Below are 16214 nucleotides of genomic sequence, written 5' to 3'. Positions count from 1 at the left end.
TCTTTCGTACCGTACGTAGCGAACCGTGATAATTGGAGGTGCGGGGGAAGGACAGCAAACTAAACACAAAACGCAGTTCCAACGAATTGAGTTTTCAATCTAGATGATTTCAAAGCGCATAGCTCCAGTGGCTTCCTAATATCGGAAGGAAGAGCGTTCCAGATGGCTGGAGAAGCGCATCTGGAAGCGTGCGATGCAGTGACCGTCTTTATTTGATGGTCATGCAAAAGCGTTTGATGGCTAGCCAAAATGATAACGGTTCTGTGCTGATACTCACTTGTATGGCGTGTAGGGGGCAGTAGAGTAAAACAGATTGCTGTGATCTTTACAGTATCTTTTGAACACACGTGTGTGTGTGTGTGTATTCCGAGTGGGAGCCTCCTCAAAATGGGTCTTGATCCTACCGTGACACTTTAAGTGGGTAAAATTGTATTATTATTATAAATAATATCCCATTAATAACAACTTGCCCTTCCCACGATTAGTCCACAGCTGTCTGGTTGGCACTGTGGATAGAGTGGGGTTTGACTCACACTCTGAAAGTTCTGAGTTTAGGTTTAGTCAGGGATTTGACAAGGCCCTTAGTTTATCTGGCGTTGAAAAAGCTGACCGCCACTGTGTAGGAAGTCAACACTGCTGGCCCATGCCATGACCATGTAGAATTTCTACCGCTGGCTGAGGGTCACCGATGGAGTCTCGTGCCACTGTAATGCCCCTTGGAGCGGGGAGACATTTTGGCGTGACTTACCTCAGGGTTGGGCAACCTACGGGTCAAGGGCCTCGCACACGGCCCCTGACTTAACTTCATATTGTCCACAGCCACATAAATTCTGCCACTTCAAAGCAGACACGAACGATATTTATGCATCACTGCAAGCGTCTGAGCCACGCTAATGGGACACCAGCGTGAAATGTTTTTGATCTAGCAATGTCGTGTTTAAAATTTTAGTCCTTGCGTTTCGATCAAAGTTCATGATTTAAACATCATCTTTGGCTCTCGGTAAGGAAACAGGTACAGACTAAAACTAAACGGTTAAAACTAAACATTTTTTTATTTTACAAGATAAGTCCCACTGAGTGGTATAGCTGTTTTTCAGAAGCGACCTGGACACAAATGTTAGCTCAACGAAGTGGCTTATCACGTTGAAATGTATAGCAGCCAAATACTCTGGACACATGTTTCTAAATATGGAGAGAAATACCGGAAGACCCGGAGAAAATCAATGCGACCACTGGGGGAAAATGCAAACTCCAAATATACAGGCATCAGGGGATCAAACCCATAACGTCCTGTATACGAGGCGAGGGAGTTAACATCTCGCCACCATGGTGCCCTAAGAGTGAGTTGAGCGAGTGTGGGGTTCCTGCGTAACGTCGCATCTCTTGCGTTCCCCAGCGAGCATTGGGGGCCCTGGAGCGTCGCAGCCCGGCATGGTGGGGCTCATGCGCTCCATCGTGCAGCAGGACGGGCTGCTGGGCCTGTACCGTGGCATCGCGCCCAACTTCATGAAGGTCATCCCTGCCGTGGGCATCAGCTACGTCGTTTACGAGAACCTCAAAGGGGCGCTCGGCGTGACGTCGCGGTGACCCCGGCGACCCTTCAAGCGGAACAACGGCAAAACAAACGTAAACTCTGAACGACACTGGCGACTTCCCGGAGATGATGATGATGATGATGAAACTGCACTCCCCCGCCTCCCCCCACCCCCGCCTACCAGTGGGGGTTGGCGGTCAAACTAAAGGAAGCTGCTCGGCAATAAACATCGCCGGCATGCACCAGAGTCGCTGTTTAGAGTCGCGCACGCCATGGGATGGTTTTGCTGAATTTCCACCACCGGCTTAGGGACACCGGCACGGCTGAGCATCGCCGCACCCTTGTTAGAACAGGGCGTCTCCGTGACGTGACTCGTTGAATAGCACCCCGCGATTAGATCGCGAAGGCGTATGTTGCCATGCGGTGGACGTAACGGTTACGCGTGAGGCTCTGATTGTGGCTGCGTCAGACGCAAGGGGACTTGCGTGTGCTTCGGCGAATCCTACAGCAGCTCGCAGAGACTTTTAATCGTGAGCGGTTAGCACCGTGAGCGCTGGCTTGGTTTGGAATTCAACACAGCAGCATGACAGCTGGTGTAAAACTGTTTATGAGTTCTGAGCTTGGGTTAATGATTTAGGCACGAAATGTTTTGCATGCAGGTCAGGTTCATGTTGCCCCCCTCCCGCCTTATGATTATATTTAAAAGCATAAAACATTTCCAGCATCTAGAAAGTTCGCAAGCATATATATTGCAAATGACGCTTTCGGCATCACGTCACGTGACGAAGAATCTATTCGAATGTCTCGCAGAGCAGTGCGCCGGAGCGGTTGCAGAAGAGCTATGGTTCTCACGGGAATTCTCGCAAAGAAAATCCGTCAAGTGACCTTGTAAACCTTTACCCAGTAGGGCTTGCACTCCTCCATACTGTGAGCTAGTCTCATGGCGGTCCAACCAATATACTCATTTATGAATGAGACCGTTATACTTTGAGAACGTCGTTTGATCACTGTTGGCTGCACCCAATTCTGACCTATGATCTCCTCGGTGCGAGCTCGGAGCTAATTCGTCAGCGCCCTGACCTCTGAGCCACCCGACCAGTGCCATTTTAGTTTTTGCTACAAATAAAATTATTTTCTCCGTTTAGTTTAATGCCACGATGTCACCGAGGTGCAACGGGCTTGCGATCCAGAGGTTGCCCAATCGATCTCCCGGCGCGGCAGGTTCCTTGAATTCCCCCCGCATCTGTCCTCCCAGTAGTATACGTGGGCATGTGCACCAGATCACGTGTGGTGGGGTAGAGTGTGGGTACTCCCACCCCTTTCGAGATGTCTGGCCAGCGTGGGAGAGTAGTGCACATTCCCTGGAGAGGGCACTCTCTCGAGCTCCCTCTCGTGGAGGCCCTTTTCACCTGGGGTGGCGTGCGCAAGCACAGTTGCATGCCTTCACCTTGACCTTTTTAGATTAATGTTCGAGCGGGCAGCAGACACCCACCGCTACCAGATGAAGCCTGTTTGGAATCGCAGACTTGTGTTCAGTCGTTACATCTTCTGTGAACGCATCTTTGAAGCACAGGCACTAACCAGATGCTTGGTGAGTTAATAAATGCGCTGACGCGTGTTAATTATTGGCACCTAATGTTCTACAACCAGCAAACTTTGATTAAGCAGAAAAAAAAAACATTGGCATGCGCTTTTTTCAATGCGTGACACTCGTCAGAGCGAATGTAACGATGTAATATAAAAGCTAATCGGAGAGCCGCCCCTAAGGTACGGAGAATCGGGGCGACTGCCCGGGGCCCAGCGCTTTGGGGAGCCCCGTACTTCAACGTCACGGTGTCAGATGCAATACTTCAGGTTTGGTTTGAAGGCGTTGGTGGGGGGGGGGGGGCACACGGTGTGAATTTCCCCGGGCCCCGCACCCCTCTATGGACAGCCCTGACTAATCATATTACATACTTATCATCAGCAGGATCAGTCCACTGCTGGATGAAGGCCTCCCCAAGCAGTCTCCGTCCCTTGCGGTTCTGCGATGTAACAAGCTACTTTGGACACGAGCTGAATTCATCGTGCCATCTCCGCGGTGGACGAGCTCTCGGATGCGTTCCCTCCCTTGGTTGCCACGCCATCGTTATTCTCGCTGTCCCTACAAGACCGTGACGTGCCTCTACCCAGGTCCTCATGGCCATGACATGTGACTACCTAGGCCCTCAAGGATGTGACGTGTCTCTACCCAGGTCCTCATGGCCATGACATGTGACTACCTAGGCCCTCGAGGATGTGATGTGTCTCTACCCAGGTCCTCATGGCCATGAAATGTCTCTATCCATGCCCACTTTTCTTAGCAGTCAGATTTATGAGGGTGCCACGGTAGAGAGATGGTGAATACATAGCTTGGTACGCAGGAGGTCGTGAGTACGATCCCAACCCTGACGCCTGGGTTGGCCATATGCCAGAGGATGTTTTTGTTTGCATGTTCACCACAGATATGCGTGGTTAATGCAGACATGATTCCTTGTAAAAGGTTTCTGTTTGGTGTTTGCACATCTTAACACCTCCTGTTTTATTTGGCAGAAAGGGTAAAACCTAGTCTTATCAAGCACTGGGAGATGACCGCTCGCAATGGAATTGAGAGACGGAGAGGGGAACACGTAGATTTGGAGAACCGACGCAGGTTAGAGACGTCACTCAAACCCATAAGAAAAACCAGTGGGGGCTTGGGCAGGACACGTCAGAATGCCGAGATGTTAACTACCTCGACTGGTATGCAGGAGGTCGTGGATCCCAACTCTGACGCCTGCTGCTGTATATTTGGAGTTTGCGCGTCTCTCTCCCCGCGATTGCGTGGATTTTTCTCCGAGGCCTCTGGTTTTTCCCGCCACAATCAAACTTTGTTGAGCTATCATTTGTGACCAGGTCGCTTCTCAAAACGTCCTATGTAGCTCAGTGGGGCTTACCTGGTAATATAAAAATAGTGTAGTTTATCTCTTTAACTTACGTTAATTATCCATGTGTTCCTCTTTCTTCTCAATGTAATTCCAAGCATGCTCCCTCCCATGATTCTCTGGGATCTTCAGCTTTTGTTCCATTTTCCGTGCGAATGTCCGTACAGTTTGTCCGACTCCATGTTTAAATTAATTATCTATAAACATACCGATTGGGTTTTCGCCATAATCATCAACCGTGATCAATCCACTGCTGGATGAAGACTTCCCTAAGCAATTGCCATTACCTCGCATCCCTCCGATGCAGAATCCAGCTCCTGCACACGACCCAATTTGGTGCTAAATGTATCGTTGCATTGCACAAACGGTGTTATATATATAAATCAGAGCAACTTTATTTCGCAACAAAGTAATCAGCGTCAAAATCAGCGGGCTTTCAATGTCTCATTTTACAACTTTTTTTGACTGTAGGTCTCATTAAAGTGTCACATTACTGTGAGGATACATTTCTAAATGTAATACTCCGCATCTTTCAGACCAGTCATAAAGCAACTTTGTCAGTAACATCAATTACGCTTGCAGTGTAGGCGATATCAATGTGTAAAATCTCATATTGCTCATTTGTTCTTTTGTTCAGGATACTCGCTCTAAAATTCGGATAGTATTTAACTGGTTACTATTAAACACATGGTATTCCCGCACATTAGCGTAGTTCGCTGTTGTAAGTTCAATCGGCTTCACTATCATCATCATGATCGTTCGCCGTGATCGCTCCACTGCTGGATGAAGACCTCTCCAAGTCGTCGCCATCCCTCGCAGCTCGACGGTGCAACAATCAACCGAGCAGCTGCACACGAGCCGATTTCATCGCTCCATCTCCTCGGTGGACGTCCCATTCCTTGGCCGCCACCCCGTCGTTATTCTTGACCGTCGGCCTTCGTCCCTTCTAGCCCTGACTGAACAAAAACAACTATAAACTGTTTTTATTGTACCAGGTAAGGCCCGCTGAGCTACGTAGCTCTTTTTCAGAAACGACCTGGCCAGAAATGATGGAAAAATGAAAATAATAATGAAAATAATACAATGAAAATAACTAAATTATTTTCATTATTTTTTATTTTTCATCTACGTGACTTTTACCGAAAGAACCAAAGAGTATGGATCCTTGCAGTCACGAAAACTTCAAATCTAGAATAGAAATGATAGCTCAACGACGTGAGCTTATCACGTTTTCAGTTTCATTTATTTGGTATAGAACTGTGAGCCATTCGGCTCTTGAAACGTGGAAAGTCACAGCAGCCAAATAACGCATGCTTCTAAATGTGGAGGGAAAAACCGGAGGACCCGGAGAAAAATCCACGCAACCACGAGGAGAGACACGCAAACTCCAAATATACAGCAGCAGGCGTCAGAGTTGGGGTCCACGACCTCCTGCATACCAGTCGAGGTAGTTAACATCTCGGCATTCTGACGTGTCCTGCCCAAGCCCCCACTGGTTTTTCTTATGGGTTTGAGTGACGTCTCTAACCTGCGTCGGTTCTCCAAATCTACGTGTTCCCCTCTCCGTCTCTCAATTCAATTGCGAGCGGTCATCTCCCCGTGCTTGATAAGACTAGGTTTTACAATTTCTGCCAAATAAAACAGAAGGTGTTAAGATGTTCAAACACCAAACAGAAACCTTTTACAAGGAATCATGTCTGCATTAACCACACATTTGTGGTGAACGTGCAAATAAAAACATCCTCTGGCATATGGCATTGTCTTTGAAACTGGTCCACACCAGAGACAGCCTTTAGGGCCTAGTCTCATCAATGTCAGACCAGAGAATGCCAAAATGCGAACAGTACAAAGACAATGCACTATCAGAGCATTGATAGCTCGCGGTGAGCAGCAGTTTCAAAGCCAATGCAAGTATATTATCATCAGAGCATGTGTTTGCATGTTCACCACAAGTACGCGTGGTTAATGCAGACTTGACTCCTTGCAAAAAGTTTTCTGTTTGGTGATCGAACATCTTAACGCCTGCTTTATTAACCAGAAAATGTAAACGCCTATTCTTATACTTTGATACTGCCAAGACAGGCCCCACATCGCCCCACGCTTCTCTGCGTACTTTTCAGTTTCCACGTTTGGCTCGGTGACTGTTACTCGCTGATGTAACATTTTCATCGCTTTGTACAACAAAACCGTGGTGGGGTTATCGAGCGCATTGTAGCAGTGTGCGTTCTGCTAAAACTCGATATTGGTAGAAACGTAATCTTCGGTCGAAATTAACTTATGGAATATTTGTGATTTTATTGTATACTGTGTATTGTTTTCAAGCGTGTAACCGCGCGTATATATTTAGCATGCACGTTTGATTGCACAAATATATGTAATTTGTACATGACTGAAGACGGATTGTATGCAAGTTACTATTTTATATCGTGACCTCAATTAGCCATGCCTGGTGATGCTGCATGAAACCCCCATGCTTAATCATTCCACTCTATGGTATGAAATTTGTTACCAATATATATGATACATAATTGCCGTCAGTGGTGGAGACAAATGGGAGTCGGATACTTAAACTAATTGCCAGGCAGAGCTATAGTAAACGCTTGGCACGGCATCTGCTGGCAATGAAAGCAGAGCCATCGGCTTTTGTCGTGGGCGCGAATAACGCCGCCACCTATCTCTGTCGCAGGAAGCCTCACGGCAGATGTCTTATTGGTAAAAGAGTTTACCGGGGTATCGCATTAACAAATGCTGTTTTAACTTCTGAGTGTTTTGTCTTAATTCTTATCGGCCACTGTGGCTTACACTGTGTGAGCAAGGTCATTTGCACTGACGTGTTAACATACAAAAAGCAAAGATAGCCCTCTGCGGTTTGATTGCACTCTCTGCGCGTAATACGTGTGTTGTGGTGTGCCGTGGAGAGATTGCTCACTTGGCTGATAGTTTTGTCAAAATCTTAATCTCGGCAGCTGCTGTTTGTCCACGTGGCCCTGTCCTTTTTTGTAAAGATCTGAACAGGGTTTCGCTTGAAGCCAGCATCGGCAGCAATGAGTTTTCTGAGATGATTAAAAACAAACAAAAAAGGCTTTGACTTGGCGACAATCGCAAAAAAAAAGTGCGTACTCCCGTTTACATCCGGAGCTGGGGTAACAGGCTAACATCCAGTCCGAGCTTTCTGAAAGGCGCCAGACCAGCCGTGGCGTGAGCCACCTGCGACGTGAACAGCTCCCCAAGGCAGATTGCATTCAGTCTGATGACCACAGCTGACCTGTGCTGCAGCCAGGGCTGGTTTTGGAGGTGCATGTGCTTACTGGTGCTGGTCTGTGTACATTAAAGCACACTTCACCGCACTTGCAGCTGCTTACAGTGGGCAGGCAGGAAGCCCCAGCCCTTAGCTCGTTAATCACCCAATGTATTTAACGTGCAGTAGGTCATTCACACGTGAATGGGCGACTAATTACGCGCGGATGGGGGAGATTGCTCGAAGCGAAACGATGTGCTGTGGGGCAGCTGGCTCGGGAGTGGTGTCGTGTGCCTCGACCCTGGCTCATAGGACCGGCTCACGGGACTGCCCATAGGATCGGTTAATAAGACCGGCTCACAGGGCTGGTTCATAGGTGCCTGCTCATAGAAGCGGCTCATAGGATTGGCTCATAGGACTGCACATAGGACCGAAACATAGGACTGGCTTATAGGATTGGCTCATGGGACCGGCTCATAGGACCGGCTCATAGCATTGGCTTATAGGACGGGCACCTGGGATGAGCCAACAGGAACGATTCACCCACGCCTTGTTCCACCCCTTATAATAGCAATCAATCTTTTATCTTAAGTAATAATTGTTTCTCCTTTGTCCTTTTCAGGTTACGGTATCGTGAAATGCATGGGAGAATGCAATCGGGAGCAAACTATTGCAATTACGTATATTAATCATCATCTAAGTACATTTATCGCAAAATATGTATTTGACGTAATCATAAACGGTGACAATTATAGTCATATCAGGCAATTTTGGGATTGTTAAAACGCAGAGTAACAAATGACACGAAAGCCACTTAAACGGCATTAATAAGTAATGTGGTTACGTGCTGTGTAACGGGAGTTGATATTTGAACGTGCTTCTAGCAAGTGCTCGTAACGTGGCAGACGAAATGTGTCCATCTGTGGGGCAATCCCGCTGGGTGCATTGTTTGCGTTTCTTCTTGTTAATGTGTTTTTTTTTACGTCACAAATCACTTGTAAATATTGTTGATCGCAGCAGCTGCTTAGATATTCCAAGGCGATCAATAATATAGTTAATGTTTGCACCGCCCCTCCACAGAGGGGCACTGTTTACGTTGATACGAGGCGGTCCTTTAATTGAAAAAGGCCGTGGGATGCTCGTTTAAAAAAAATAAAATACGTACTCTCTCTATTCGTGTATTTTTAAACCAAACTGGTTTTGCTTTAACTGCTCATTCTGTGAATGAAACGGCTTTCAGCATTGCCTCTCCATGCTGCCTTTCTTATTCCATGTTCTCGTTTAATTTCCTGTGCTTGCAACTAAGGTTGCCCACCGTGTATTTTTTTGTCAGTCTTAATGTCGAAGCACAAAGTGAACTCCTGCATGATTCAAGCACGTGTCGTCTGCGTGAAGCGCTGTTTCTCAAGCTTTTTTGGCCCCGCGGACCGCTCAGCCGATGCTAACATTGCCATGGACGACTCAGCCCCCCCACCACTCGTAGTGACCAACGTATTCACTTGTCTCTGTCTAAATACCAGTCATGCAAAATGATTCCGATGGCCGGAACATAAAAATATTGTTTAAAATGCAGCTACTCCTCTACTTACGAACATTCGACTTACGATCTTTCGGATATACGAACAAACCAGCTCGTATGTCCAGTCGCCTGTTCAGACCGAGAGTCGTAAGTTCAACCGCCGCGCAATAGATGGCGATGGTGGCATCTACATCTGCAGAAGTGTGAAGAACCAGCATCATCTACAGGAGATTATTCAACTTTTAAAGGAATTCTTCGTGTTTAGTGTATATGCCGTACAACGTGTTTGTAATCAACAGGAGTAAAGTTGCACTTGCGAACAAATCGACTGACGAACAGACCTCTGGAACCTAACTCGCTCATAAGTAGAGGAGTCCCTGTATACGGTTAAATTTTTAGGAGGGGCATTTAGATCTTAGCGTTAGGGTAGTTTAACAAAACGTTATTTTTAAATATCATAACCTGCATTTGCATCACAGCCCCGCATACCACCTGGTGGTACCTGGGGACCACACTCTGAGAACCACTGCTGTGGAGTGTCGTGTGAATATGCACGGCCCCGTTCCACGTGTTCATCTGTTAACGAATGCTACCCTCGTCTTACCATAGGGGGTCTCAAGACTAATTTTACAGGAGGGTCCTGCACTGCGTTATTTGTCCGATTACATTTTAAGAGCATTCAAACGCAACCCAAAAAGTTAGCTTCGTACGCACCATGCCGTGTGCCATGGCTGATGAACTTTAATCTCCATTAACAAAAATAAACAGAACCTGGGACTCTGATAGATTCACCACCAGACTTGCCCTGTAGCGGTGAGACCGCGGCGATGGAGCCCTCTTACTGCCTGCCGTTCGCAAAGCTGTAACCGTGCGACTCATCGTCGAGCTTGGTTGGAGCCGCTCCACGCTCCCCCGACTTTCAATTGCTGCATTTTTGTGGATCGTCATTATTCTTACGATGTCTACAAAATAACGGAACAAGTTAAATATTATTACGTGCGTTTATACATTTGTTTTGCATCGCAGGATCCCGAGAGACGGTGGCGCTTTGGGGAGGCCTTCATCCAGCTGCTGTATTGACCATGGTCCATAATGATAATGAGTCATACATAGGAGACAATCATTTATTCGGCTCGCATCGTCTCACGACGTGGCCCCCGGCGGTGGCGCGTTCCCCGCTTGTTGCAGAGGTTCGAGGTTTGAATCCAGCGGCGGCCTTGATTAAAAAAAAAATTCTGCGGTAGTGTAGTAACCGTAATGGTACTACAGCGCAGTCCGATTCGTATTGGATGTTCAAGATCGCCCGACGCCATGTGCGAGAGTAGGCCATTGTGTGCCGATATTGGTGGTCCAAATTGTCAAAGCCAAAATCACACCGCAAATTATACTCAATTGGGATTCCCCGTAGCAATCATTGCCTCCGACCGGCAGATTCATTCCCCCGGAATCGCTCGCAGACGAGACGGCTTCTTCTGGCCTCCTGAGTTCACACCAGGTTTAAGAAAGCAAACTCTGATAAAAAAACAAAACTTTTTTTTTTACTTATAAGCTATTTTGATTTAAAACTTTCGTGACTCATGTGCACGGCCCCCGAGCAATTATTGCGGCACGGTTATTACTGCCGAGGGCTACGAGTAGTGAGTGATGCTTTCTCATTAAACGGCCCCTTAAAAAAACACCCATACGCAATTACTCATGCTCCAAAGAAGCGCCTGCATTATTATCCAAGCGAAATATTTTCCCCGCGCAGTACTCTATTAAGCGTAACATTCTAGTCGGCGAAACATCTCCCAAGCCAGACGAATGTGTCTCTCTGGTTATGGGAGATGTCCGGCACACCGCAAGTAATTACATACTGTATGTAGTTTAACGCGTAGGCTTTCGCGATCAATATCCATAATAGAGGTTGTTTTTGGGGGGGTGGGTTAGATCGCGTAAATATAAATGTGTCGTTACATTGTAAATGTTGTGGGTTTACTCTCGCGACTTACCGGTGTGTGCTGAACTAGGAACGAATTGTCATGTTTTGTTTACGTGACAAACCTTACTTATTGACTCTGTCGGGTGGTGGCGGGTTTAACGACACATTTATATTTACACAATCTAATCGAAAAAACGTATATTGTAAGTAACATGAATTTGATAAATAGCTGCATATAAATCTTGACTTAAAGCTTTCGTGACTGCAGGAATTCATATTCTTTGGGTGTTTCGGTAAAGTCACGTAGACTTTACCGAAATACCCAAAGAAGTCAGCTGCATTTAAATCACATTTACACACATGAATAACACCTAACACATTCTGATAAGCAAATGAAAATGCACGTTAGAGTAGTTAAATCAATAATATTTAAATCAAAGGGATGGTGCCTTGGCTTCGATGGTGTGAGCACGCGGGACCTGCGATCTAGATCATAGCCGGTTCGATTCCCTGGCGCGGCAGCTGAAACGATGGGGGCAAGTTTCTTCACCCCCACCCCTCTTGGCTGTGTCCACCCATCTCTCTAGAGCCCTCTTATCGGAGGCCGCTTTCCGCCAGCGATCGCAGCTCCCGCACGTTTCACCCTCTACCCTTTGCCTTTCCAGCACGCCCTGTGGTCTGGCGTAACTCGAGTGCGCCTCGCGAGATGTTTCGCTGCGCACCGACTCGTCAACGCACCGGGGCTCGTCGGCCGGCGGCGCACGTGTATGGCCGCGATGGTCGCGTGGTGGGCTTCTCGGCGGGCATGCGTCGCAGTGACCCTTGCATGCGATCCGTGTTTACCAGTTGTTGTCGTTCACAGGATGTGTGCTGAACGTCGCCAGTAGACGGTGTCTTGTCAGTGGCTCGGGCTGGAACGACTTGCGAGTGTTTTTGCTGATGCGGGCCTCCTCGGTCGTTGCTGTATAAAATGTCGGATGTGTTTTTGTTCGCTTCGGGTCGTGCCGTGTGCTGTTCGGCGTGATGGTTGTGGGTGAGCTTTCTCCGGACACTCCAGGTTCTTCCTAACACCACCAGCAGCAGCACAAGGGCAACGATGTGTGAACGAGGGAGAAGGCAAGCTGCTGAGTCCAGTTCCTGAAGAATGTCCCAGCACGTGGTGTGAAATGTTGGGCACGTGTGTTGCTGCTCTGGAGAGCGGGAGATCGACGATCGATGTTCGGTCGTCGCGTTGACGGCGTTCGTCGTGATTTCCCGCTTAACAGAGTCAGGTCGCTCGACGTCTGCGACCATCTTCCACTCCATATATATTGGACATCATGCCGAACAACACACGGTACGAGCTGAGAAAATACGTCGGATTATTTGCGAGCGTTACCAACGAAACAGGCCTTTGCATCACGTGGGAATATATTTTTCAAAAGCGTGGGCGGTTTTTCGTTATTGCTATATACATGCCGTCCTGCAATACGTCTGTGGTAACTGCATAGTCAGGTGGTGCTAGCTCGTAAGCTCAGGATGTCTCTTGTAATTAGCCAACACTGCCACTGAAAGACATGGCAATGAATCGGCAAAGGTCCTAGCTACATCAGGGGGTGAACACTGAATTATTAATTCGTAATGCAGTACGCTGGTACAGTGAGGGGAAAAAGTATTTGATCCCCTGCTGATTTTGTACGTTTTCCCACTGACAAAGAAATTATCAGTCTATAATTTTAATGGTAGGTTTATTTGAACAGTGAGAGACAGAGTAACAACAAAAAAATCCAGATAAAATGCATGTCAAAAATGTTATAAATTGATTTGCATTTTAATGAGGGAAATAAGTATTTGACCCTTCTGCAAAACATGACTTAGTACTTGGTGGCAAAACCCTTGTTGGCAATCACAGAGGTCGGACGTTTCTTGTAGTTGGCCACCAGGTTTGCACACATCTCAGGAGGGATTTTGTCCCACTCCTCTTTGCGGATTTTCTCCAAGTCATTAAGGTTTCGAGGCTGACGTTTGGCAACTCGAACCTTCAGCTCTCTCCACACATTTTCTATGGGATTAAGGTCTGGAGACTGGCTAGGCCACTCAAGGACCTTAATGTGCTTCTTCTTGAGCCACTCCTTTGTTGCCTTGGCCGTGTGTTTTGGGTCATTGTCATGCTGGAATACCCATCCACGACCCATTTTCAATGCCCTGGCTGAGGGAAGGAGGTTCTCACCCAAGATTTGACGGTACATGGCCCCGTCCATCGTCCCTTTGATGCGGTGAAGTTGTCCTATCCACTTAGCAGAAAAACACCCACAAAGCATAATGTTTCCACCGCCATGTTTGACGGTGGGGATGGTGTTCTTGGGGTCATAGGCAGCATTCTTCCTCCAAACACGGCGAGTTGAGTTGATGCCAAAGAGCTCCATTTTGGTCTCATCTGACCACAACACTTTCACCCAGTTGTCCACTAAATCATTCAGATGTTCATTGGCAAACTTCAGACGGACATGTATATGTACTTTCTTGAGCAGGGGGACCTTGCGGGCGCTGCAGGATTTCAGTCCTTCACGGCGTAGTGTGTTACCAATTGTTTTCTTGGTGACTATGGTCCCAGCTGCCTTGAGATCTATTTAAAGCTTTCGTGACTGCAAGGATTCATCTACTTTGGTTCTTTCGCTAAAGTCACGTAGAATGATAATAAAATAAAATAAGACAATAAAATTCTCACGACGTTTCGGCCACAACACAAGTAGCCTTCTTCAGGTGAAAGAACAGAACTGTCGGGACGACATTCAAGCTCGGTCGTCCCGACAGTTCTGTTCTTTCACCTGAAGAAGGCTACTTCTGTTGTGGCCGAAACGTCGTGAGAATTTTATTGTCTTATTTTATTTTATTTTTTTATCATTCTACGTGACTTTACCGAAATAACTACTTGTGTTGTGGATTGATTGCTTCTGTGGACAGGTGTCTTTTATACAGGTAACGAGCTGAGATTAGGAGCACACTCTTAAAGGGAGTGCTCCTAATCTCAGCTCGTTACCTGTATAAAATACACCTGGGAACCAGAAATCTTTTTGATTGAGAGGGGGTCAAATACTTATTTCCCTCATTAAAATGCAAATCAATTTATAACATTTTTGACATGCGTTTTTCTGGATTTTTGTTGTTGTTATTCTGTCTTTCACTGTTCAAATAAACCTACCATTATAATTGTAGACTGATCATTTCTTTGTCAGTGGGCAAACGTACAAAATCAGCAGGGGATCAAATACTTTTTTCCCTCACTGTATGTACGAATCCCCCAAGCATCCACCAACCAAAAGTCCCCCTCTCTCCCCTCCCCTACTACGCCGCGTCTCTTGATGGCTGTGAGCTGTGTGTGTGTGCTCTCCTGCCTGGGAGAGAGCTTCTCGTACCAAGCCTCTGCGTGAATGTGAGGCTTTGGGAGTCGTGACCCCACCCCGGGAGGGGACCGCGCGAGGTTGACGGAGCGGTGACGTAAGACGTCTCTGAAATAAACAAGGGCTCAGAATAGAACGCGTCCACTGACCTTAACCACACCGGGGTTCATCTTCTTGACGGTGCTCTTCGGTTGTGTTGTAGTTCATCCGTTGTGGGGCTTTGCGGCGTTTAGCCTGTGACCAGATCGCCCAAAAAGTGTCCGATCGCGGAAAGATAGGCAGGGCCATTGCCAAATAACACTGCTGGTAAAGGAGGGAATGGGATAGAGCGATGGTCGCAGTGGTTAGCCCACTACGCTACAAACCCTGAAAATCTGAGTTTAATTCCTTGGGCACGGATTTTCTTCAGCTGTCCTGGCCCCCCCCCCCCCCCCCCCCACTCTTTCCACTCCGAACTTCACCAACCGTAAGAGACCAGCGTGGTGAAGTATGTTCAAACAACCCGCACGACCAACACAGCGTGGTCGCGGCCTTATTCCAGCAGTTGATTGGTGAAGCGAGGATGCATGTTCCGATCAGATACCACTCGCCGCTGATGTTAGCCACAGCTGGGAATTGAACTCGGGTTGCCAGGTTCGTAGCGCAGCGTGTCAACCACTGTGAAACCACTACAACCATTCCAATCTAAAAGGCACTGCTAATTGTTAAAGTGGTGAATTTGAAATGTATGCTTGCGACATTAACAATACAGTACTCATCGCATTGTTCCGTAAAACACCGCTATGGACAAGTAAACATTACAAGACGCAAGTTATATTTAGGTATATTAAATATTCTATGCTGTCATTTCCTGTTTCGGATAAATAATAATACAGTATTTGGAAATACGTTTTAAAAAAATGCTGTAAGATTTATTTTGTCAAAATCTCTCAATCCAAATCCTTATGAAATGTATACCTGCACGAACTTTGCATGGAACGTATGCTAATCATCCTGTATTGGGCCTTAATTCAGGAATTGATTTTAAAGTGTTACGGTACGTCATGGGACCTTTTTGCCAGTACCAAAATATGTGAATAGGTTTTCCCCTTTTTTCTGGCAACAAAACAGGTGTTAAGATGTTAAAACACCAAACTGAAACCTTTTATAAGGAATCATGTGTGCATTAACCACAATACTTGTGGTCAGGATGCAAACTAAAAACATTCTGATAATATATGTGTAGTGACTGTGTGTGTGGTGCCGGGCCTGCGAGGCCACGGTGGATAATGTGTTGGCATTATGTAGCCCGCTTACTGGGCGTAGTACCGGCCCTAGCAGGGCTTGGGTGAGGGCTGGTTAGCGCAGAGGCACAACGTGCAGTGTGCGGTGCGGGCTACCGGTGAGGGAGCGAGAGAGAGAGTCAGCCAGCCAGGGTTACGTTGGGGCATGATACGCTGGTTGACCTGCAGACACGCGACCAGATGATATTGGAGGGGGGCCACCGGTGGACGGGGGCCGCTGGGTGGTCACGTGGTATAGAAGAGCTCTCGGGAGCCTTCGGGAAAGGGCCAGAGAGATCGAGAAGGTGGGCGGGGCGAGAGGCGGAGCCAGCCCCAGCCCGGGCCGATATAATGGGGGACCCGTGTGGGGCTCGGGGTTCTTGACTGTTGGTGAGTGAAGATCCACGTCGGGTTGAAG

At 47.3% G+C, this 16214-nt stretch overlaps 1 protein-coding gene across 1 annotated transcript in view; it reads left to right on the top strand.

Annotated features, from left to right (window-relative positions):
• Window positions 1-14343, top strand: part of LOC116953114 (mitochondrial adenyl nucleotide antiporter SLC25A25-like) — a 57789-nt gene extending 43446 nt beyond the window's left edge. The window contains exon 10 of the mRNA XM_032972961.2: window positions 1397-14343. Coding sequence (XP_032828852.1) covers window positions 1397-1587 — 191 coding nt within the window. The 3' untranslated portion in view covers window positions 1588-14343. The remainder of the gene's footprint in view (window positions 1-1396) is intronic.
• The last annotated feature ends 1871 nt before the right edge of the window (window positions 14344-16214 follow it).

The sequence above is a fragment of the Petromyzon marinus genome, chromosome 50 (genome assembly GCF_048934315.1).
Source record: "Petromyzon marinus isolate PM22_M1 ecotype Great Lakes invasive population chromosome 50, UKy_Petmar_22M1.pri1.0, whole genome shotgun sequence".
Lineage (NCBI taxonomy): Eukaryota > Metazoa > Chordata > Hyperoartia > Petromyzontiformes > Petromyzontidae > Petromyzon > Petromyzon marinus.
This window is presented reverse-complemented; position numbering and strand designations above follow the sequence as displayed.